The sequence below is a fragment of the Kogia breviceps genome, chromosome 1 (genome assembly GCF_026419965.1).
Source record: "Kogia breviceps isolate mKogBre1 chromosome 1, mKogBre1 haplotype 1, whole genome shotgun sequence".
In the NCBI taxonomy this organism is placed as follows: Eukaryota; Metazoa; Chordata; class Mammalia; order Artiodactyla; family Physeteridae; genus Kogia; species Kogia breviceps.
The window spans coordinates 137,341,034-137,366,769 of NC_081310.1; the positions used below are offsets into that span (position 1 = coordinate 137,341,034).

Genomic DNA, 25,736 nt, shown 5'->3' on the forward strand with positions numbered 1-25,736 from the left:
TAAAAATCAGCAGTAATCTGTGAACTTTATGTTTTTGGTTCTGGATGTGGAATTAATGAAATTGTCTGGATATATATGTGGAAGTTAACACTTCTAAACTGCTGAGCTTAAGCTTAGTTTGAAATTTATACCAGTAAGAATGAGTCCCAAACAAAATGTATCTTCATGTGTTGAACACATCATTATTTAGGTACATAATAAATAAGTAAGGATGCTGAGAATGTGCCATCCTGGCCTTCAAATCCAGCAGAGGTATTGGAGGAGGTCATTGAAAGGATGTGACCCCCTCAAGCGGACCTGGGCAATCAGAGGCTCCTTACCCTCTCCCCTGTCCTTGGAATGCATATGTTCCGCCCGCCATTCCCACAGTGGGGACCATTTTCAAGGGTGCAGACTTAAGAGAACAATATGTTGTGGAGATCATCGGGACCTTGTACCAGATTGAACCCAGTTAAGGCCTCTATATAAATTTTTAAGATTCTGATGGGCATGTGTGGAGAGCTACTCATCTTGCAGCTGCCCAAGACAAGTCTCTTAAGGAAGTTCCTTTGCTTATTAAACCTGCCACTTACCAATCTGGAGTGGCTGCCTTTTTTTTTTTCACTCTTCCCTTGCCCTCTGTGTGTGGGCGCCAGTTTGCAAACCAACAGGAGTAGACTAAGAAATAAGCAGTAACATATTGTGGATATGTAATGGAACTAAAGGTCGTAGAGGAACAGAGTGGAGGGTAACACAGCACACCCAGTTTGTATCAGGGGATGTTTCTTGGGAGAAGAGATGCTTGTGCATCACAGATGTTCTCCATTAGCTAATAACTGCTGAGGGAAAGGACTTCACGGTAGTGGGACTGTACATCATGTCCCGAAGACAGGAGAGAATATGTTTAGAGAGTGCAAGGAAGTTTGAGTGACTAGAATTTAGGGTGTGTAACCAGAGGCTGAAGGGTCCTCTGAAGGGGCCCCTACTTTTCCATCAGGCTTCTTCCACGAAGCCTTTCTTGACAACTGGAGTTGGTGGGCTCCTTCTCTGTGTCCCCACGATTTTTTGCATGTTTCTAGGATTGGATTTTTCATAACCAATTTAATTGTTCATGTCTGATTTCCATACTTGTCTGTGGGATAAAACAGCATCAGGGCTGTCTCCCAGTTCTTATCATCAAACCTAGAAAATAGTAGGTGCTCAATACCTGTTTTTTAAACACATCCGTAAATGACTGGCTGGCTGGATGAATGAACGATTATGCACAGTTTGGGGATGAGAGTCAAGAATTGCCTTGGTTATCAAGCAACACTTCATAAAACCTTAATGGTTTCATTTTTCTGTTCCAGATTACTTGCAGCATATAATAGTCTTACGGATAAACACCTGGCTGGATATTTTAACAATACAAGGATAAGGCGGCATCTCTTGAGCTCAGGGCTGGTAAGATTTGGTCTCATTTCTACCTGCCCTCTTGTTTCATTAAATCCAATAATTCCCTATCTTTTCTGGTTTCCTCTTTGAGCTTATCGGTGACATCTTTTCCCTTCCCTCATTTTAGAAAAATTACTTCCTTTCCAAAGCTCTGATTTATCTATTTGAGGCTGTGTTTCAAAAGATAGGAAGAGAGGTCATGATGGCTGCTAAGGTAACTTATAAATTATTGAGGAAAATCCCTATGAGTTTTCAACAGCATATGCCATTTGTTTATTTACCCACTCATTTATTCAACCCATATTTATTGAACATATTGTATACACCAGGAACTGTTAGGGAGTAAGGATAGAAAAGACTTTACTGTCTTCAGAAAAAAAATATTGTTTTTAATAATCACAGGATATGGTGTGGAAGACATGAACAGTTCAAAATTTTCCTTTAAATTTTTAAAAACTTTCATTTCATGTGATGGTTTATTGATACATTAGTGTCTTTTGTTAGCTCCAAAACTATCATTTCCAGAAAATTTCCACTTCTCTAAATGTCTATAATGTAACACCTTTAAAAAACACTGTAGTTTTCCATTCAAAGTAAGGGGTGTGGTTATAGAAAATGTGACTAACAATTTTAGCTGTTTACTTTCTTAAAACACTGTGGGTTTCCTTAACTATTGTTGCCATGGTGTTGAAAGGATATGCATTGCATTTCTAATTGTTGTTTATGTGCTTGGCACTCTATCTGGGTAGTTCTCAGAGAGCCTGCTTTTTGTCTCCTGGGGCTTTGTTATCAGACAGACCTGGCTGAAACTTGGCTCTGCCATTTACAAGACAGAATGTTCAGGAAAACACTTAACTTTCTCAGCTCCAACTTCTTCATTTGAAGGCAGATAATAAAGGTAATGATACCCTGCCCTCAAGATTGTTGTAGCAATTAGAGATGTGTAATAAATGGTTGTTATAATTGTTGTGGTTACCATTAACACTACTTCTTCAGATAAAAATCTGAGAACTTCATATATAAATGGGAAGGACTTTGTATTTACTTACCAACGTCATTAACAAGCACTTATTGAACACTGATTATGTGCATGGCAACTCAAACAGGAAGGACACAGCCCTTTCTCTAGAGCAGTTCAGATACAGTCTCTGAATCAGGAGTGTTCAGCATCGCCTGGGAACTTGTTATAACATGCAAATACTAGAGCCCCAGCCCAGATCTGTTGAGTCAGAAACTGTGGGGTGGGGTCCATCAGTCTTTTTCAACTTGTCTTCCAGGTGATTCTTCAGATGCTGGCTCAAGTTTCAGAACTTTTGCCCTATAGGAGCTCCCAGTCTAGTTGGGGAGATTAGATACTCCCAGAGGAGATATATCAATGACAAGTTACTTGCTAAGGGAGGGGCAGTGCAGGAAGTTCTCAACAATTTTTCCTGGTTGGATAGTCATGACATGATATCCCATGGACAACACATTTCAAAGACCGTAACTGAGTTATTTGTAATTCCGAGCACACTTTCTATAACCACACTGCTTTCTTCCATTAGAAAATGCATTCATAAAAAACATGATCAATAACCAATCACTTGTAGCACAACTCTAGCTGATCTTGATACTCCAATATGCTGCAACAACAGTGCTAAAAAACTAGTCATTAAAATTAAGAAATATGTGGACTTGAATTAGGTGTGAAAAGAAGAGCAGGGTTTAAATAAGTGAAAAGGAAGATGAACATTCCAGCAAGGATAACATCCTCAGTTTAGGGAAGATGTAGAAAAATAGAACAAATATGCCCATAGGAAGGAATAAAAGAAAAACAAGTAAATAAAATTCAGAAACTATCACTCCTGGGATTTGCAGTGATGTCACTTGAAACCTATCTGAAATACTTTATATCTGCAGTACTGTATAATCTGAAAATATCTGAATCACAGCAAATTAAATTGCATTCTGGGCTAGAGAGTGAAAGAAGAAAAGCAGTGTGAAAACAAAATAATGAAGCCAATTATTTTGAAAACAAATTGATGAGATCCTCTGTAGCTTACATGTTTTGCCCTTCAAAGTATTTCCTGTGAGATCATCAGTCCTGTGATCACTGCTCCTATTCACTGTTTCAAGGTAGCACCCCAGGCCTTCTTCCTGAATGTGTTCAAAAAAAGAAATGAAAAGAACACCTGGGTTCCATTAAGGGAAAATTGTTACTCTAGTGAAAACCTTGTTTTAAACATCAAGTGCACCACCTGTATGTGTTTTCACATGATGGGTATATAAGATTGCCTTTCTCTTTTTTTTCCTTATGAAGCTTTCATTAAAAGTGAAAGTTTATCAGCCATAGCACTACACCTCATTAGCCTTAAAAGACGCTGCTTCCTTCTCTGTCTGATCAACTGACGGTCCATCTCTCTCTCTTAGGGAACTAGCAATACATTTTCTGCTTTGTGTTTCTACATATGTTTTATTTATTCATGACAGATCACAAGAAATGGGAGAATACTTTCTGAAAAGGAATACAAACTAAATATCATGAAGAGGGATCACCAAAAATATATCCGGGAATGCTTAGCCCAGGCTATTTTCCATAAGGTTCTTGATATGGAGGTACAAGTATTAACTTTTTTTTTTACAACTGATATTTATTAATATGATAATTAATAATACTTTCTGTACCCAGAAGCAGGGGAATTCTTCCTATATTTCATTAAAAAGGAATGGAACAAGGTGACCTGAGAAATACTCTATATCTCTCTAGGTAGTAAGGAGACAAGACACTGAAGTAAGCATTTCTTCATTTCAGTTCGAGAAAAATATGGACATCATTGTATATTTTGTGATATTTAATTTAACAAATGTAGAGTTTTAATCTGTAATGGCTACTTTAAAACATACCAGCCCTCACCATCTGTACCTCAATTTCCATTTGCTAAAAAAAAAGTGACATCTGTTTAAATATCAGTAATTCCACTGCCATGAATTATTTCGGATTTGTTATTCTTTGAAGGCTCCGAAGCTCAGCCGTATGCTAAATTTCAAGGAGCAGGCATTGAAACATCTGCTGTCCCTCCTACTTTAGGCCACATTGGTCAGCACAGATTCACAACCCAAGTATCAACAACTTTTTTTTCAGTGTGACATGGCATTTTTAGAAGGATATCTAGCTAACGTGATAAATTATTTTAGCCTCGCTCCGTGGAACTTGTAGTTTCAAGCATCAATAACATTTTAATGTCTGTGAAAAAGCATGTCACTTCTCGGCTTGACCAAGTAGCATTAAATCCGGAAACTTGGCTCATAAAACCATTGACCTGTGGGTGCACTAAACATTTATGACCAACTGTAGAATCATCAGTAAACCGATACTAAGTGTAGTGCCACTCAAAATATTTATTATTTGGCTACTATTAAATTGAGCAAGTGTTGTGCTCTCTTCAGATGTATATGATTTGTTCCTTTAGGAATTCATTTTGTGATTTATGTTATGTGCATGAATTACATAGAATCATTGTTTATGGCTCCCAAATTCACTTCTTTATAAAAGTATTAGTTGGAATTCTACAACTAATGTTGAAAAAATAGTACAGTGTAAAATGAATTATACATAATTTCAAACAATCAGTAGGCACCAAGTTCTGTCTTAGCCTTGATTCTTGAACTTTCGTTTTCCAAAATTTCCTATAGTGAACACATCATAACTGTTAAAAGTGCTGTTATTAAAGAGTCTTTGTGTATTCTTAAAGTTTGGAATAAATAGCTTAGATAAATGTTAATGTGTAATATATAATTTAATATAATATATAATATATTAATATAATTTAAAAATAAAATATTTCTAAATTGTTACATTTGTCTCACATTTAGTTTATGCTGATGCTGTTTACTAATGTTGTTGTATTACTATTCACATATTCATCATTCAATAAACATTAATTGCAAGCTTACCATGTACCAGTATGGGGCCATGTGATGTAGCTGTGAGATATAATTTTTTAAAAAATGCTATAGAAAGTGATCAAATGCTAGAAGAGAGGAACAAATAGACTGAGCTCAGAAAAGAAGGGAATGATGACTTGCTTCTGTGAGAGTCAGAGGAAGCTAAGCAGAGGTCCTGCTTTTTGAACTGAACCTGGAGGACTGAATGAAACTTGACATGAAAAGATAAGCAAGGCATTCCAGAGAGTGAAGACAGCAGGTGTGAAGTTACAGAGGTGTGAGGGGACACTGTGGATGGAAAGGAAAGCTCACTGAGGCCAGACTATACTGTGAGTTGGTTGAAAGAGTGGCAGGAAGTGACACTGTCCAATGAGTTGGGGCCCTGTTTCTGGAGGCCTTCAATTCCCAGCTAGGTTTGCAGTTTAGGTGATGAAGCGGTGAAACATTTTTCAGCGCGGAGTGAAATAAATGAGCAGAGCTGTTTTAGAAAGATGATCTTGCTAAAAATGTGGAAGATGGATTAATGAGCTGGAAAACATTGGAGGTGGGAGGTCAACTAGGAAGCTGTTGCCAGAGGGTGTGGGCTAACAGCAGTAGTGGACATACTGGGGCGATGCCACTGTCCACAGGGACCTGGAAGAGGGAGAGACACCGACACTGCCTGGATGAGGAACGGGGAAGGAGACACCCAGGGCCACTCTGAGGTTTCTAGCTTTGTGGTGTGTGCGTTGCAGGAAATTGGGAAGAACAACATGGGCTAGATAAGAACTTTCAAACAGTGGGAAAACCTGAAAGAGTGGTGTCCTGGAAGCCAGGAGGGTCTCAAGCTGCAGCATGGTTCAATAAGATGACTACTGGGAGGTTTTTATGAAAAAAAAAAAAAAAAAAAAAGCGCCAAACAGGAAATTAGTGTCAGATAGACCAAGATTCAAATTACAGTTCCACCACTGACTAGATGTATAACCTGGGGCAAGTGCACGACCCTCTGCTTCAGTTTCTTCATTTGTAAAGTGAGACTGCTTAGCAATTGGAATTGTTTAAGAAGAGATGATGCACACGAAGCACTTTCCCAGAGCACAGATACACACATGATGTGAGCTTGATCAATAAAATTGTGTTTCTGTGCAGTTCTGCATCCTACTTTTATCAGCATTACATGTATTTTCCAGTTTTTAAACAAAATCTTAAGGCTGAATAATATCCCATTGTATATATGTACCACATTTCTTTATCCATTCGTCCGTCGGTGGACCTTTAGCTTGCTTCCACTTGTTGGCTATTGTGAAAACTGCTGCAATGAACATGGGATTGTAGAATATTTCAATTCTTGAATATATACCCAGAGTGCAATTGATGGATCATAGGGTAGTTCTAATTTTGATTTTTTTAGGAAACACTATGCTGTTTTCCACAGTGGATGCACCTATTTACATTCCCAACAACAATGTACAAGGTTTCCCTTTTCTCCACATCCAACTTATATGAGGAACGTAAACTAGTCAAACTCATAGAGGTAGAGGGTGTAATGGTGGTTGCCAGGGCCTGGGGGAGAGGAAAATGAGGAGGTATTACTCAATGGGGATAAAGTTTCAGTTATGCAAGATGAATAAGCCCTAGAGATCTACTATATAGATCTATTGCCTATAGTTAACAATACTGTGTCGTATACTTAAAAATTTGCTAAGAGGATAGATCTTAAGTGTTCTTACCACAAACTAATAATAATAAACGTGGGAGAAAACCTTTAGATGTGATGGATATGTTTATGGCATAGATTGTAGTTGAGAGTTTCACAGGTATATACTTATCTCCAAAGTCATCAAGTTATATACATTAAATATGTACAAATTTTTGTATGTCAATCATACGTCAGTAAAGTGCTTTAAAAAAAACAAAACAAAAACAAAACAAAAAACCCCCCAAATCTTTAGGAACCATATTTTAATAATTATATTCTATTCCATTATATGGATGGGCCAAAAACTTAAACCATTCTTTTTAAAGTTTATGTTGCTCCTGAATTTTTGCTTTGAAGGAAAAAAGACACAACCTTTCAGACAACATATTTGTGCATAAAACATTTTTTTTTTATTATTCAGACTTCTCCCTAGGTTTAGAAACGAAAGTTATGGGTTACAGTGTAGGAACACTTTTAACTCCCTAACGTATGTTAGGAATTGGCTTTCCAAAGAGTTGTACCAATTTATATTCCCACTTGCACAGTTATGCAGGTGATTCTTCTCCATCTCAATGACAAGAGGAGTAAATGAAACTACAGTTAGATAGTGGGATTATTTTCCTCTAAATATTTCTTTGCTATAATTGATATGATTCTTTCCTCCACTCTTTCCTGTATGCTTAGCGTTACCATCAGCTTGAAATTAAAAAGAAACTGGAGACATTAGCTAGGAAGGAGCGAATTCAGAGATTTAAGGTAAGGAACTACATAACTCTTTTACTTCATAATATTATTTCATGATTTTGAAGGCCAATGGTACTATTATTGAAGTGGCTTGGAGGCACTTTATTTTGGGGTAACTTATAACTGAGGTCAAATGATTGTTCCACCAAGCTTAAATCTTGGCCACTATTATTACAGAAGATCATGACAAAATAGGAGCTACTGTGCAAGAGAAACTGTATAAGGCACAAGTCATTGAAAGAAAAACTTGAAACCGTTCTTCTCAAGTTTGAAATTTTGCTTTTGTATTTTCTTGATTGATTTGTGATAGAGGCCAAAAGATTTGTTTGTTATAAAAGGTAAAAATAGATGGTGATATTCCCGATGTGATGGAAAATGGGGCATTTTAAGAATTATCCAATGGTACATTTTCATGTGAACGTGACCCTTGAAAATATATGGTACGAAAGATCTACGTTAGAAAACAAAAGCTTAAGATTTAGACATTTTGTGAAGGCATTTTAAAATTCGTTGTTTTTTACTTTTGCATTTGATATTTCATCTTTGCAGTCAACTTAGAAGATGTGTAAATTAAAAAAAATTTTTTGTGTGTGTGTGTGTGTGGTACGCGGTCCTCTCACTGCTGCGGCCTCTCCCCGTTGCGGAGCACAGGCTCTGGACGCGCAGGCTCAGCGGCCATGGCTCACGGGCCCAGCCGCTCCGCGGCATGTGGGATCTTTACGGACCGGGGCACGAACCCGTGTCCCCTGCATCGGCAGGCGGACTCTCAACCACTGCGCCACCAGGGAAGCCCCAGCAGATGTGTAAATTTAAATCAAGAGATGAGAGATTCAATTATGCATGCTTGAAAGGTTTCAGTTTAGGTTGGCAGTTTTACTCAGTTTCTTGAGCCATTCAAACCCACGTGTTGTTCTTCATTTTCAGGGTATTACAAATGTGGGGCTTAAGACATTTCACAAACTGATGAATATTCGTAAAGCTTCTGTGGAATAACTCGCCGTAGGAAACAGTAATTTTCCCTCTTGCTAGACTCAAATCTATTTTATCTTAGTCAAGACATACTCTTATTACAAAATTGTTAAATAACAGACAATAGGTCAGTTTTTCAAAATCAGAAAAGTTGGTGTGTAGAGATTTGTGGTTAAGTCAACTTTACCAATAGTGTCCTATATCAAGGACTGATAGATTCTATAATTTATCTGCCAAAATGTTGATGGAAAAAATAGTTACTGGAAAATGGTTCCTGAAACAGTGTTCTATTTACTCTCGCCCAGATTGCCAGACATACTAACCAGATACATGGGCACATTATAGCACTGGCAGAAATTCCTTATAGACATTTCATTTCCTCTGTACGATTTTTATTCGTAACATTTTTACCTATAGCTGCACTTGGCGAAAGACCTATATTTTAGGTCCCCCATATGTTATATATAACCCTTTGCTTATGGAATTATTTAATAATTTTTTAAGGCAGAAAAGTAATACTTTCTGGTAGTCTCTACTGATCAGAGTAGTGAGGAACTTTGTGCTGCTTGTAATGATCTGCTTAAAGCAGATTAATAAATATTATTGCTGAAACTAAGGATACACGGCATCTGTAGATATTACTGTGAGCACAGCTATTTCTTTGGATAAAGCATACTCAGTTTCCTGCCTTTCACTACCACACCCAAGTCCCCAGTACAGCTGTGGAAACATCTCCTGATTATCATGATGGTCCTCAGAGGGAGTACTTTTGAAAAGAATGAGAAAGAACTTCTCTAGTCATATAACATCTCTTATCTGGCAGGCACTAATGTAACCTAGATTACTAACTATGCATCGGTTTGTTAAATCACTTTCTTATTCTAGGGAGAGCACACAGGATACCCTATAGGAAATAACATGCCAATCCTGTCTCCCCGCCCCCCAGTTGGCCCCAAGACTAACAACCATGGCCATAGTGTTCTGGTTGATGAAGAACATTCCAGTCCAGTAACACTGGTGAGTCAAGCTAATAACACTCTGACCTGCACCATGCCAACTAACTAATTCATGATTTTGTATTACTCTCAGAAAGAATGCTCTCTGGGTACATGGTTGTATCATCCTGGGAATCCTACTGAGTGAAAACATAATCTTGTATCCATTCAACTCTGTCTTTACTGGTTGTCCTGCCTTCATTCAATATCACCCCTGTCAAATCCATTTTGTTACTGCTAGATTAGTTTTCTTAAAGTGCAGATTACTTATGTTACTTACATGCCAAATACCTTCACTGGCTCTGTGTCACCTATAGAAAAGCCCAGACTCTTGCACCTGACATTTAAGACCCCAAGCCACATGACATCAATTTAGCTATCTTAATACTTTTCCCCACGATTACCCTTTAGCACCCTACAATGCAGCACAATTGAACCATTGGTTGTTCCATGCATGTTCTATATTTTCTGACCTCTGGATTTTTTTCTTGCTGTTTCCTCTACTCTTACCTTATCTTAAAGCTTCTTTATGCATACAAATTCAATGGTACTGCACAACATGTCGGGTCAGATACTTACATCTGAGCTTTTATCAAAAGTATATGCACACAGTCTAAGATAAAAATAATTAAATGTACAGAAATTCTGTTTAAAGAAATTGCACACTGACATTTCATTCCACTTCGATTCATTTATAACCTAGGAATGGTATTTGCTAGAAGGAACATAAGGTAGCTTGAAACAATATACATACAGGAAAAGACTTGCAAAATATTTTCTGGCGGTTGATGGTTTCAGCTTTAAATGAATTGATTTGATGACATCTTTATTCTGGCTTTGTGTGGCCTAATGTATTTCCTTGTTAGCATGAACATTTTTTTGGATTGCACAATATTTGTAGAGAAATTGCAGTGCTTTCACAGATTATTGAAGTAGGTTCATCACATATAGTGTTAAGCTTTGACATTTTCAAAAGGTAAATATGTTTTGACATTTCTCGATGAACAGCTCAAGTTATGAAAAGCAACCATCTTCCCTTTGTTGTTATCATATTTCCAGGCTTCATTTAAATGTATATGTACACAAATAATTCTTTTATTGGGTGGCAAATTCACTAGACTCTCAAAAGCTTATTCTGAGTGAAACAAAAGAAACAAGGGCCATTTTCTATCTTCCCACCTGTTTCAGGGAGGAAAAACCCTTGAAAGTCTTTCTTTTCAATTTTCCAGCTGAACAGCCTCAATAAGTAGTTTATGATACATCCAGGAGATGTTAATGTGGCAGGAGTGAGAAAGTAATTTAAAAATTACAGGAACCAGTGACACCAGCACTTTAGCAGCCTTTCTATCTGGTAAGCCAGGATTCTTCACTTGATCACCCCCTGCGGTGCTGCTGCCTCATAGGGGATACCTATTGTGATCTTGGAATTGCAGAAATGTTACAGAAATTCAAGTCCTTCTTTTTTGTTTTCCTAACTTGGTTACATATCCTCTGAATTGGATTCCTGACCTCCAGGTGCCACTGGGATAAAGATAATAATCCTTTTGGGATATTGCCATTCATTTTTCTCTTTAAACTTTCTTGAGTGAATAAGGAGAGCAGACAGTGAATAGTTACTTCACTTGGTCACTAATTGCACCTAAACTTTCGAAATAGCATGTAGGCTTTTAGCTGCACCATGCTATTAAAACTGTGGAAGTCATTCAACTAATTTTGTACATGCTTGGAAAATTCATCCCCAGAGATCTTCTACTAAGAATTAGAAATGCTCAGCTAAGCTGAGTAATCACCAGGTAGTCAATTTCAATTCACATTCTGGTACAGTTTTGAAAATGTTAAGCTACAGTGCCATATATATTCCAAGAAAATATATTACGAACAGTTTAAAATATAGCAAATTTAAGGTGGCTCCTGATGTGAACTACGACAGTTTGTAGTTCACAGCTGTTAGTTGAAAGGCGCAGATTTGTTTTTAGAGATACATGTAATCGGTTAAACATTTGACTGCCACATTCATCTAACTGAATGCAAATGTGGGGAAGTAACATTTAGCACACAGCAGCCAATAGATCATGTTCCAGTTTAGAGTGACCTGCTTTCCAGGTCCTACATTCAATATTTTTGCGTTCAGTTGGATTTTTTGAGAGGAGTGGGTTTTAAGGCATATTTGTTTTACAGAGATCAAAAGAATTCTTTTGGATGATCTGATTCCTTTGTTCAGAAAACTTCTAGTCTGATTTCCCTTTGTGGGTTTTAAGACCTTTCACCTTTGGGCTCATAGAGGCTTATGTCTTTTTTTCTTTAAACCAAACGCTGCTCTAGTCAGTCCACTTGGCTTCGTGTCTAGGTTTGTATGCAGAGACCAAAATAACGACTTTAACATAAGGATGCACTCCCCGCCTCAACACACACGCATGAGTCTCAGCTCCTGCACCATCTCTACTCTATGAGGCATCAAAAGCTCAGACTCCTTTGTGTCGTTGATCTGCCAAATTTAGTGTGTTGACTTCATCCACGTATACCAAGATGGTATGTATATCACCGTGTGGCTCTTTCAGCCAGAGAGAAGGGTTGATAAGGGGAAAGTGAAGACGCATTTCATCTTTCTAAGGGCATGATCTGGAAGTTTCACATGGAACTTCTGCTCACATCTTACTGGCCCAAACTGAGGCATACATCTATATGGAGTTTCAAGAGATGCTGGGAAATACAGTCTTTATTTGTGATAGGCATGTTCCCTAATAAATATTCTATTACATGAAGAAAGGAAAACAGATATTGGGGAATATTCTCTTTGCTCCCCTTGCCATGTCTGGCTCACAACTGGCTCTTCTTACTTGGATGTTCAAATTTACCATTCCTCTTTTCTCCTTATCATTTTCTTGTTTTGCTCATTCATTTGGATAAAATGTAATTACTTCAGTGAAACTTTAATTTTTACTAGTCTCATTGGCTTATTCCAAATAACTTTTAGGTCTAAGTTCTATTAGTTTTCAGGTATTTTATTGTTATTGTCTCTTTGGCAGTATTTGTGTGGTTGACTTGACACTAATTGTCTCGTGTTGCCATTAGATGTTAAAAATTACTTCTTCATCTCACAGTGACTAGAGTTGGAATTCAATAAGCATTAACAAAAATCAGAGTTTTGGCAACATATAACATGCTTGTCAAGACGGCGCTAAGACCAACTTTTGGTTGGTGGGAGCTGCCCTATCACCATTTTTTATGTATTTATACAACACTTTTGCAGAGTTGAATATTTGTTGTCACCATTACACTGTGAGTCAATGTAATAAATCTTATTCATTAATCATTTATATACTATTGTTCTCACACCCTCTTACCCAAATTTGCATGTATTATTCTTAACAGGTTTTCTACTGTTTTATTGTAATAGAACAACTGAGCCTTGTTTTTTCCATTTTTGAAACATTGCTGATCTTTATGCTAAAGTTACAATGTTCTGTCAGTGCTCCAAAAGACACATCTAATGTTCTGAACTGGCACTTTCGGTTTTCTCTATAGTACATTCTTGATTAGAAAATGCATCAGTCAGGGTCTCAGCAGGAAACAGATGGTTCACACAAATAGGGTAATTAGGAAGGGTTTAATAAAGAAACTATTTAGAAAGGTGCAGGTGGGGTTAAGGAAAACCAAAGCATGCTGGGTGAATATAATGGGAAACCACACCACATAGGCTTGGGGGAAAGAGAGGACTTGATTACCAGAACCAGCTGGCAGGTTCTGGGAGAGGACTTCCTGATAGGAGCTGTGGACTTTGTTGGAGGGACCCATCTGGCCCATCATAACCTTGGTTGGGAAGGGTCCAGGAGCATTAAGACCCCAGTCTCCTTCCCTCCTGTCTTTTGATCTCCTGCCAGTGTCTTTCATTGGCCAAATCCAACTGGAATCCTGAAGTTAGTTGATGTAGTCCATAAAGAAATAACTCCCAGCAGCCAGACAGGAACAGAGAAAACAGAGAAGAGGGGCAAATGGAAACTCTCCAGCCTGGAAACCATCTCCACTTTTTTTTTTTTCCCCGCGGTATGTGGGCTTCTCACTGCTGTGGCCTCTCCCGTTGCGGAGCACAGGCTCTGGACGCGCAGGCTCAGCGGCCACTGTTCACGGGCCCAGCCGCTCCGTGGCATGTGGGATCTTCCCGGACCGGGGCACGAACACGTGTCCCCTGCATCGGCAGGCGGACTCTCAACCACTGCGCCACCAGGGAAGCCCCCATCTCCATTTTGACAGTGTTTTCCAAAGTTGCCAGTTACAATTTTTCAATTTTGTTTTCCTAGTATTTGAAGGAAGAGGCTGAATAAATGGTAATGCATTAGAAGTAAGTATTTGCCTCTTTTTGAATCGTATTGTCTGCTTTTACTTCAGCACCACTCTTAAAACCTAAAGGACTCGTACTAGAGTTGATGTTGAAAACATTTAAACAGGAATGAGTTCATTTTAATCATAGGCCCTTAGATCTCTAAATTAGGAACATTATTCAACTTAACATTTAATTGAGCAAAGCCATTCAATATACAGCGTCAATTAGGTATTGTAAGCGAGTTCACAGTGTGAATAAAATACAGGAACCTAACAGAGAACATCTCCTTTATCCAAAATACTCTACAATTGCAGTAGTTAGGTATGTAGAGGACTTCCACACCATATGTTTTAACAAATACGTTGGGTCATAAGAGTATGTATAATGGAAGGACATAATTAAAGGTTAATCTGTTCAGTAAAAAGGCACCATTAATTAGTCTAGGCAATTTGTTGAGCTATTAATTGGTCCTGGAAACATGTCAAGATACTAATTTAAATGGAATTTTTTTCTATAATTGTCTAGACAGCCCCTCGACCATACACTGCCCCAGGAAATATGCAGCCTCCAATTCGATTACAACCTCTTCCCAGCAATCCTGAAGTAGGAACTGCGCCAAAGGTAACTTCAGGGTCCAGATCAAAAACCTCATTGCTGGAAAATGAAGCTCCATTTCCCATTGGGGTAAATGCTTTTTCATCACAGTCTTTAAGATGCTAGATTCAATTAATCTATTTAGTGAAATATATATTGTGCACTTATTAAGCACTTGCCATGTACGTCTGTTTAATTATTTCTTACTTTAATTAGAAGGCCTATAATTTCTGTGTTACTGGGCAAAAGAGTAAGGAATAGATTTGTAATAATTTAAGATGATCTCTCATGAATTTGAAAGGTTGTGTGAAAAACAAAGAGGAACTTTTTATAGCTAGATATGACTTCTATCAGAATAGACCAAGTTTTGTCTGCTTCCAAATTTTAAATGCATGAAACCTAGAAAATGAAACTTTCCAAGAATAGGTTTGCATTTGCATGCCGACTTACTTTACCATCAGTGTATGAAATTGCTTCAAGTTTGACTCTGGAGAAGGTTGGATATAGAAGGAAAAGAATGTCCATCTTTAAAAAAATCCTGAATTAATCACACACAGAAGCTTGACTATGCTTCCTTTTCAAGGTTATATCTCAGGTAATTTTCACTTATTTTAATAGAGCACAGGAAGGAAGTATGGTAGCCATAAAATATGAGTTGAGTTACTTAAAAGGGAAGGATAATTGGGACATTTAGTAATTAGGGAAGGTATTGTTTGTATTTTTAAGACCAAGAAGAAACATTTGCCAGCTTAAGATAGAATCTGTGTTATGAGTACAATTGTAATTATGCTCAAATGGGTGGATTTAGCTCCATTAATTATTAGGAAACATATGACATGAAATTAAGATATTTTTATCTAAAGCTGACAGATGACCTTGACACTAAGAAATTAATTCAGACAGATAAATTATTGTTTTTCACATTAAAAGTACAAACATAACCCTAAAATGATAAATAATATTTAAATCCATTTAATATGCTTTTCAGTTTGTGAAGCATTTTTCACAAACTTTACTTTAGTTAATTTAATAGTAGTTTCTTGGAAAGAAGGAGAAATTAAACCAAAAGTGGTGGCATTTTGTCTGGGATGACTGCTTAGAGCTAGGTGGGAACTTATTGGGTCATAAGCAGATTAGGTGGACACTTTCTTGGATCTGGTCTCCACTTTAAATGTCCAGAGATTTCCCATTTCAAGCTAGTGTCCAGGAATAGTCAGATCCTGAGAGATTGTCTCAAGCTAACTAAAATAACACATGACAAGCCCATTTTTTCTCACTATAGTAAGTCAAAATAGAGAATCAGATCATAATTAGGGACCATTAATTCACCAGATAACAATTAAATCAAAGCTTGTAGGAGCAGTACGTTTTCCCCTTATAGGCAGACCTAGGGAAGCCAGATCACAACGAGAAGGTTGCCTGGTGAGTATGGAATCAGAATGAGGGAATATGGTAGAATGGAATGTTAATGGCATCAGGTCACCTTAGCTTGATGCATCTGTCTCCTCTTAGGAATGGGCTTGCCAAAGGTACCAGAAAGCTCAAAGGTCTTTGGCTAAAGCCCTCTGTATCCTCCAGGGATAACTTTGCCTTTAGGACTGGAAATATTCAAAGCCCAATGGGTGGGATTTCCTGTCCCTTAGTTAGAAAGTGCTCAGATGGGCACTTTCAACGTTTGCCAAGGTAATTATATTCTTTTCTAAGTTCCTATATCTATTAACTGTACTTGATCGGACCCATCTTTATGTTAGATATGTGAACACTATCAATCAGGTAATATTTAATTTTTTCTGACTAGCGAATGATTTTTCTTTTAGGTGATTTTCCAAATCTGCTCTGAGCCACTGGGTAGATTTATTAATTAAATCTGCACAGGGCCTTTTATTTTACCATTTCCAAGTTTTGGGGTGTGAGTGAGTGAGGGATTGCACTTAATGGTAATTTACACATGCCAACAAGATTGAGATCAATTCCATGTTAATTTCAACTAGCTAAACTTACATTTTTCATCCATTGGAATTTACTGGGCACTTACCATGAACTGGGTCCTGCTCTAGGCATTGGTGATATATCAACTATCAAAGCAGACAAAATTCTCTAACTTTTTGGAGCTTATACTGTGATGTACATAGGCAAAATATACTGCCAGGAAAGACATGCAATTCTTTCAATGGCATTGATGATGAAAATTACTTAATATAAAATCAGACAAGAAATTCCTAAAGAATAATAGTCTGCATGATTGCTGAGTATGTAGTAAGTACTCACTAAAAGAGTAAAAGATATGCATAGGGGACTTGTTTGAAGGTGCAACAGACTTAAGCAGGTTGAATTTTCTAAGTATCAGGGGTGAGGAGCTTTGATTTAGGCAAAAGCAATTTGGTCAAAACAGACTGGCTGAGATGCTACTGAGTAAAATTAATGGTGTGATTGAAAATTATTATCCTTAGAATGACAGTTTCTTATACACTGTTGATAAGAGTAGAAATTGGTACAACTATTTGTGAAGGCAATATGGGAATATCTATCAACATGTTAAATGAACATGCTCAAGCATTTTAGCATATTGGAATTTATCCTAGGAACACACATGCATGTGGAAAGAAACAAATTCAGGAATATTTAGTATTGTAATATTTGCAATAGTGAACATTTGGAAGACACCTAAGAATTTATTGTTTAAAAATGTTATGGCATATTAAAGTATATTAAAAAATAAGGTAAATTATTTATATTGGCATGGGAAGATGTCCAAGATGCTTTGCGCTAACAAAAAGCAAGGTAAGGAGCAGAAGGTTAATTTTTTAAATTTACTAAACCATTTCCAAATAAGGTATGCCATTGATTGATAACTACTTAGAAATTAAAAGATAACCCCCAGGCCCAAAAAGTTCTGGATTCATTGATTTTATTGTTTTATTATCTTGTTTTCACTTCTTTAATTTATATTTGTTATTACAATGTCAATGCACACCATCACAGAAAAATTGGAAAATGTAAGAAAAGAAAAATGAGAGCATAAATAATACCTGCAACATCAAGCATTCTAACAGTTCTAACCCCCTTGGTGAATATCTATTTAAATCCCTTTCTGTTCACATAAATGTTGTTTTCAATCAAAATATGGCATATACATGCCTTTATTTAACCTGCTTTTGTTTATTCAGCAATGAGAATGTTTGGGGAGTGACTTTCCTCTCGTAAAAATAACTTTTCACAATTTAAGCATCTCAAAATAAACAATAAATTGGCTGAAAATGAATTTAAAACAATACCAAATAAATTGGTAAAAAACGGATAAAAATGATTAAAGATACTTTAAAGTTTGGGAAACTAACTCAGATATACAAAAATTATCAATATGTGAAAGTTCAGAGGCTCAAAAATACCTGAAATATAAAGTTTTTATTTATACATTAGGTGCTTTTAATCATTAAGGTAATACATGTTGACTAAACTTATATGCCCTCACCATCCCACAATAATTCAAATCCACAAAGGCAACCCTTTGTTCAGAGTCTTCCAGTCATCCCTGATTTTATCAAAATCCACATATAAATTATTTAAAAGAAAAGTATGATCACACTGCACGGACCTTTTTATGTCAGGACTCTGGACAAATAGATTAACACTATTCTTTTTAAAGCCTGATGAGAATCTATTATCAGAACAAAGCAAAATTTAGTCAAATATCTTCCTACTGATGGACTTCGTGGTTCAACTAATTTTTTTTTCTTTTTCTTTTCTTTTTTTCATGGAAAGGCATTTTATTTTAAATATAGCAGCACAGGCATGCCAATCCCAAAATGATCAACTAAATTTTTTAGACATGTGTGTGTGTGCATGTGTGTGTCTGTGTGTATCCTTATGCACATTTACATAAGTGTACTTGTGTAGTTATCTGGGTGAAATTTATTCCCACAAGTTGAATTTCTAGGAGAAAATAAGTAGAATAGAGACTTTGGGTCAGAGTCTGGGGTTTTGGTTCCTTGAAACCATATTATCAAGGAATGTTATAACACCTGGGTGGGTGAAATCAGTATAAAAAAAGTTCAAATACCCTATCGTTAAGTGAACCATCCAATCCTATCTCAAAGTGTAACACTTCGAACTTCTTGATTTTAAATTGTTTAATTGTACTGGGTGTCCCCATAGATTTAATGGATTGTTGAGGGAAAATCCCCAAAATACTATAAAAATGCCATCACTGTATGTTTTGTTTAAAAAATATACTTAAATAAGGTTAGAAATCCATGAAAATTTAATTTGCTATGGGTACTACAAAATGCCATTTTTCAACAGATTGAAGTGTTTTAAGTTTGCCTATTGATATCAGTTGTGTTTGCACGCAATGTCAATCATACAGTCTTGTCTTTAATTTTGGGTTATGTTGGGTCACCACTTCTACTTCACTTGTTCTTATGTCATGAAATGTGATTACAGGGCAAGAAGGCAACGATGAAGTTCAGGAACTCCATGGATAATTCACAGGGAATGAATCGATATCAATTTCCGAAGATTAACCGTTACATGATGCCTATTCCTCCTCCACTTCCTCCCCCTAATGGAAAAATCACAAGGGAAAATAGACCTGAAACATGGAGAAGGAGAAGAGTTCGTCCAACCACTGCTCCAAATGGCTTAGAACCTCTCTTTACCAGGGTGATTATAGAATCAAATTTTCTTTCATTAATTTAGCACTGATTACCTTGTACTATTAGATTTCTAGATGAAATCTAAGAGAATCTAGGGAAATCGAATGTAAAATGACTTGCATAAAGAAATATAATAATTTTATAAATGTAGTAATTGTAAGCTTGAATGAATCTGAAACCAAATATTTGAGTAGTTCAGTTGAGTAATTTAGCATAATTGAGAAAAAAATCAAGTAAATCTTGTATTCCAATTTAGTTGGTATTATACCCATTTATTTCATTTAATTTGTCCATTCAATCACATGTCAGGAAGTATTTTAACATTTAATTTGTGAATATTCAGGGACTTTAATATATCGAAAAACACAGTGTACCATATAAAATAATTATTAACACTCACTTTTAATAAATTTGGCAAATTACTGTATGATATTTATAAATATTTTCCTTTCAGTGTTCTTAAAATATATTGTAGCTTGTTGTAATCATTCCTTAAAATACTGATAAAGAAAATAGTCCTAAGGCCAGTTATACTTTATACAGATACAGGCTAGTATGAAGGCAAAAGAGCTGTAAGTATACAACTAATAGCAATTATATGTAACTTTTTTTTTTTTTTGAGGTACGCGGGCCTCTCACTGTTGTGGCCCCTCCCCATTGCGGAGCACAGGCTCCGGACACACAGGCTCAGCGGCCATGGCCCATGGGCCCAGCCGCTCCGTGGCATGTGGGATCCTCCCGGACCGGGGCACGAACCTGTGTCCGCTGCATGGGCAGGTGGACTCCCAAACACTGCGCCACCAGGGAAGCCCTATACGTAACTTTTGTGGTTATTAGGAGATGGCTGGGTCAACATTTCACTGATGGAGAATCAGGGAGCGAAGTGCCAACATTGCATGTTTACGGCATGTTGGCTTTCCAAAACCAGCCTCGTTCAAGTGCTGTTTACCCCTTGTCCACATCTCCCTCCCAGCAGCTTTCCTCACTAATAACTTGCCTCACCAGTAACCTTCTCTAAAAGTTGGGACTGTCTTCCTTGTGCTTGCTCAAATTTCCTCCTTTCAATCCACCTTTTACTAATTATTTTTTTTGGTTACGATCTCTGAGAGAGCCCGTACCCCTCATCTCCGAGGCCCACCCTCCGCCCTGTTCCTTGATCTTATTCTTTTCCACTGCCATGGCACTTTGTACTGTCTGTCATTCTCCTCTCCTATTTGGAGTTTTATTCCTTCCTCTAGTATTCATCTCTGTCTCTCAACATACCCAGGCATAGAGTAACCAAGTCCTTTCCTCACATTCTGCAGCCTGAGACTTCTGTTTTCTCCTTTCCTACTGCAAAGTTCTCTGAAGAGTAGTTTACTGTAGCTCAGTCTAACAAGCAACCCCTGGCAACTCAGCTTACATTTAATTTCTTTTTCTCATTATTGTCTGTTGCTGGTCAATGGCAATTCTGGAACCCAGACTGGATGAGTAGTCCCTGTCCTGGGTTATTTGGCCTTGTGGACAGCAGAGCCATGGAATGCTCTGAAGATTCCATTCAGGAGTGACACATGTCACTTACACTTGAATTCCATTACCAAAGTCTGACAGCGATGGAGTGGAAGTATTGTCCTCTCATAGAGAAGTGCAGTGAAGATTTGGGGCAATGATAGAATCTACCACATCCACTAAAACTTACTTTGAATTCTTTGAATGCTGGCATTGGTCTCTACCAGGCCAACAAGCATGCTCTCTTGAAGGCTGTGGCCCCCACTTGCAAAAATGGTGACTTCCTCATCATCCTCACAGCATATGTGGCAGCATTTGATTTTCTGATGCTAGAATATATTACTGGGACAAAGTCTACCTGGTCATACTTTATAAAAAATGTTTAAATCTCATATAAACCATAAGAGTATGTAAAATCTATACGTTCAAGTTAAACAACAATCAAACACCTGTGTATATACCATTACTTCCCAACAAAGTAGAACACTTTTGTCATACAATAAACCCCCTGTTTTCTGCCCTGTCACATCCTCTTCTCCTTCCCAGAGTAACCACTATTCTGACAAATGTGTTAACTGAGTCCCTGCTTTTCTTTGGAGTTCTATTACTTGTATGCATAAAACTTCAAAATAAGCGCAAACCTAGCAGTGCAATGAAAGGATAATATATCTAGGAGAAAATAAGCTGAAGAGAGTCTTTGGGTCACCATCTAGGTTTGTTTCCTTGACAGTTTTAAGAGCCCCTTGTGGGGAAGTGAGAGAGGTCAGGTCATGAGTGTGTCCTAGAAAAATGGGGCTCACCAGAGTCAGGGCATCTAATGAAGTCCTCGTGTGGGCCAGATACTGGACGTCCAGAAGGAATGTCAGGCGAATGGGCTTCTGTACCTGGGCACAGAGGAGAGAGCAGCAACTTCTCCACCCTGTGGCCATGACAAGAGAAGCACGGATAAGCACCTGAGCTGGCTTCCCTGGGCATTCTATTTCAGATTAGAAACACAGCAGGTGTCAGCAGGCATCCTGGCTCTGACAGACCTTGGCATGTCTGGCTCTTGAGTTCACAAGGCTTCAGTCTGATTTGGTCTTTTTTTTTTTAACTTTTGTTCTCTTTTGGAATCCTTATTTTGAGAAGGTTGGGACTACTAGACTGATGCTCTAATAGTCTTAGCTTTTCCCTCCTATTTTCTACTTCTTTGCCTTTTTGCTCTACTTGCTGGGAGATTTCTTCAATTTTATCTTCCACACATTCCCTTTACATTTTTCTTTTTTCTTTTTTAAAATTTTATTGAAGTATAGTTGATTTACAATGTTCTATTTAATTTCTGCTGTACAACAAAGTGACTCAGTTGTACATATATATATTCTTTTTCATATTCTTTTCCATTATGGTTTATCATAGGATACTGAATATAGTTCCCTGTACTATACAGTAGGACCTTGTTGTTTATCCATTCTATATATAATAGTTCGCATCTGCTAATCCCGAACTCCCAATCCTTCCCTCCCCCACTCCCCTTCCCCTTGGCAACCACAAATCTGTTCTCTATATCTGTGAGCTATTGACATTTTTCTTTTCCTGCCATATTTTAAATCCTAGAACTCATTTTAGTTCACTGAATGTAATTTAGAAAGCATCTTATTCTTGTTCTTCATGATTTTGATTCTTTGGTACTTGTGGAGACTTGCTTTGTGGGCTAAGATATGTTCAGTTGTTGTAAAAAATGTGATTCTTTAATTGTTGGGAGCAGAGTTCTATAAATGTTCAATAGTTAAGAAATGTCCAATTATGTCATTCATATTTTTACATCCTTACCATTCTTTTTTATCTGCTTAGTCTCTTAGTTCCTGAGTTCTAGTGATAATTCATTCTCTGTCATTGTGGATTTGTCAGTTTCTTCTTGTAATTAGTCAAGTTCTGCTTTGTAAATGTTTAGAATACCTGTTTATATGCTCTCAGATTTGAGATACTTTACCTTACTGGTGAAGATATTCTTTATTATTAAAAAATGATCCTCTTTATCACATTACTTTGGCCTTAAAATCTATTTTGTTTAATAGTATTTCTCCTTATTTTCTTTAGATAATATATATGTATATATATACATAAAATATATATTTATATTTATACATATATATTTCTTTTACTTTCAGTTTTTCAATGTCTTTAAAGCTTTATGCTTTAAATGTGTTTATGCAGCATATGTGTGCTTTGCATTTATTTCAACCTGAGAATCTCTGTTCCTTTAATAAGTGAGTTTAGTCTAATGACATTTATTTTATTTAGTGGTATATTTAGATTTACTTCTACCATCTTAGTTTGTATTTTCTACTTACCATGATTTGTCTTTAATAGTAGCATTTTATGCTGTTATTGCCTTTTCCTCAAAGCTTCCCTCTCTTGCCTCCATGGCACTCTACTTTCATGGTTCTTTGTTCTCTCCTTTGACCTCTCATCTTTCTCCTCTGTGCCTCTTTCATTTTTACCCCTAAACCTGGCCATTACCATAGGCTTAGACATTGACACTTGTCTTTCTATTCAAAATGTGGTGACCTTCCCACATGGCTTCCATAGCTTTCTAGATGTCTTTTGGATCTGTCACTAGCTCCTAGGTCCTGGGGTTTAGAATAAAATTGGCACAGTGGGGTAAATCATGCACTTTTTTTTACAGTGTACAGTTCATGGTTTTATTATATTCAGAAGTTAGGCAACCATAAGCACCATCTAATTTCAGAACATTTTCATCACCCCAGAAAAAAAAAAAAAACCCATATCCATAAGCAGTCATTCTCTAATCTTCCTTTCCCTACCCCTTAGCAAATACTAATCCACTTTCTGTCTCTACTGATTTGCTTATGGATATTTAATATTAATGGAATCATGCAATAAATATTCTTTTGTGTCAGGCTTCTTTTACTCAGCATAATGTTTTGAAAGTTCATCTATGTTGCAGGTTGTATCAGTACTTTCTGTTTATGGCTGAATAATATTCCACCATATGGTTGTACCACATTTTGTTTATCTCATAGTCAGTTGATGGGCATTTGGGTTGTTTCCACTTTTTGGCTATGAATAGGGCTGCTATGAGCATTTGCCTGCAAGTTTTTGCGTAGACATATGTTTTCATTTCTTTGGATGTATACCTAGGAGTGGAATTGCTGGGTCATATAGTCACTCTACGTTTTACTTTCTGATGAACTGCCAAACTGTTTTCCCAAGTGACCACACCATTTTCCATTTTCATCAACAATGTATGAGGGTTCAAATTTCTCCACATCCTTAGCAATACTTGTTACTGTCTTTTGATTCTAGCTGTCCTAGTGGGTAAGTGGTATCTTACTGTGTTTCAAATTTGTATTTCTCTAATGACCGATGACATTGAACATCTCATTCATGCCAGTCGTGCACTTTTACTTTAGTATTTAGATTTATTTTCCTTTGATCTAGAAAAGATTCATCTAAGGAGAGATGGCTCTCATGATTAATTTACACATTAAATTCATTCTTTCATTTCATGACTACCATCCCAAAGCATCCTTCAAATGCTCTTAAAAGGAAAGAAAGAGGTAAATGAAAGAGGTAAAGAAATATGGCTTGCTGGTGGCCACCTGTTCCTCAGTGAATGTATAGAACAGGGTCCCTGGCTTCTGTGGTCTGTGTCTCTAGGCCATGATCCATGAACTTCCTACTCACCTTTCAGGCATCTGTAATTGCACAGGGCTTATCTGGAGTCTAGGAAAGCAAATGATAGGGTGTAGATCTTACAGCCCAGCACATTGCTTCTGTGCCCTGTTGCTTTATAATTTGGAGGTATAATACCTGCAGAGTTTTTTTTAATGCTTTTACAGAATCTATGTGACGAGTTAGATTTTGCTCTGAGGTTTACCTCATCCATCTACAGAAATTCTGTGTTTCCACTTAGGACTGCTGATCACCTACTCCACACAGCAGCCTACTGAAAATGTGAATGGTACTATAAATAGTGTTTATATATGTGACAATACAGACTGTCAAATAAGAACCTACTTAATTATTATGCTTAACAATTAAAAAATAAAACAGTTTGTTTTAAGTTTTTATATGTTTTATGAAAGAGAAAGCAAAGAACTTCTCCCAGCACGAACTGGTCTGGGGCTTTCTCCATATCTGGTTGAGGCCCCCTATCTACTTCCTAGACTCCAGATAAGCCCTGTGCAATTACAGATGCCTGAAAGGTGAGTAGGAAGTTAGCAGATTGAATCAGGAAGCAGAGGGTTAAAGGCAGGAGGGGGAGAAGAGAGTAAGCAGAGTCCATCTCAGTAATAGTAGATTCTACATAATGATGTTAAATTAAACTTTGTAGAATAGCTCCCAACATGTTTCTCCCCTGCTTAAAACCTTTCACTAGCTTCCCCTCTCCTAATGAAAGTGAGTTATTCTTCTGCCTGACTTTTAAAATGTCAGTTTTATGATTATTCGGGTGTGTTGAGACCTATAGATCAGAAGACACTTGCCTTTAAAAAGACAGTTTGTCCCTTACAGTTCTCAAGTGGAAGGGACATGCCTGTTTATTTTAGTCAGGATTCCATCTAGAATATTGTTTGACACATATCTGGGCACTGTGGCTCAGCCAAGTTGATAAATAAAATTAACCATCACATCAGGCCATGCAGGGCCACCCAGGGAAGCACCAGGGTCGTCAAGAGAGGCGTGGGAGGAAAAGGTGGGAAAGAGCCTCTGTTGTGGTTTCTGAGGAAGAATTGGGCAATGCAGGGTAAGCAGGCATAAGATGGGATAGTATGAATGATTTTGGCAGGCTCTGGTGTTGGGCTGTCCTGAGTTGTCTGGTACCTGGCGCTGGGGCAGGGGAATATTGGCTCAGAGTGTTAGAGGCTGGGGGAGGGTGCATATGGGCTCTCAATTGGTTAGTGTGCACATGATAAATGTTCTCCCAGGCAAGTCATTTACTATCTCTAGGAACT

At 37.3% G+C, this 25,736-nt stretch overlaps 1 protein-coding gene across 1 annotated transcript in view; it reads left to right on the plus strand.

Annotated features, from left to right (window-relative positions):
• ERICH3 (glutamate rich 3) overlaps positions 1–25,736 on the plus strand; it is a 118,776-nt gene that overhangs the window by 34,161 nt on the left and 58,879 nt on the right. The window contains exons 2-7 of the mRNA XM_067005775.1: positions 1,329–1,422; positions 3,883–4,008; positions 7,700–7,771; positions 9,614–9,745; positions 14,570–14,728; positions 19,082–19,300. Coding sequence (XP_066861876.1) covers positions 1,329–1,422; positions 3,883–4,008; positions 7,700–7,771; positions 9,614–9,745; positions 14,570–14,728; positions 19,082–19,300 — 802 coding nt within the window. The remainder of the gene's footprint in view (positions 1–1,328; positions 1,423–3,882; positions 4,009–7,699; positions 7,772–9,613; positions 9,746–14,569; positions 14,729–19,081; positions 19,301–25,736) is intronic.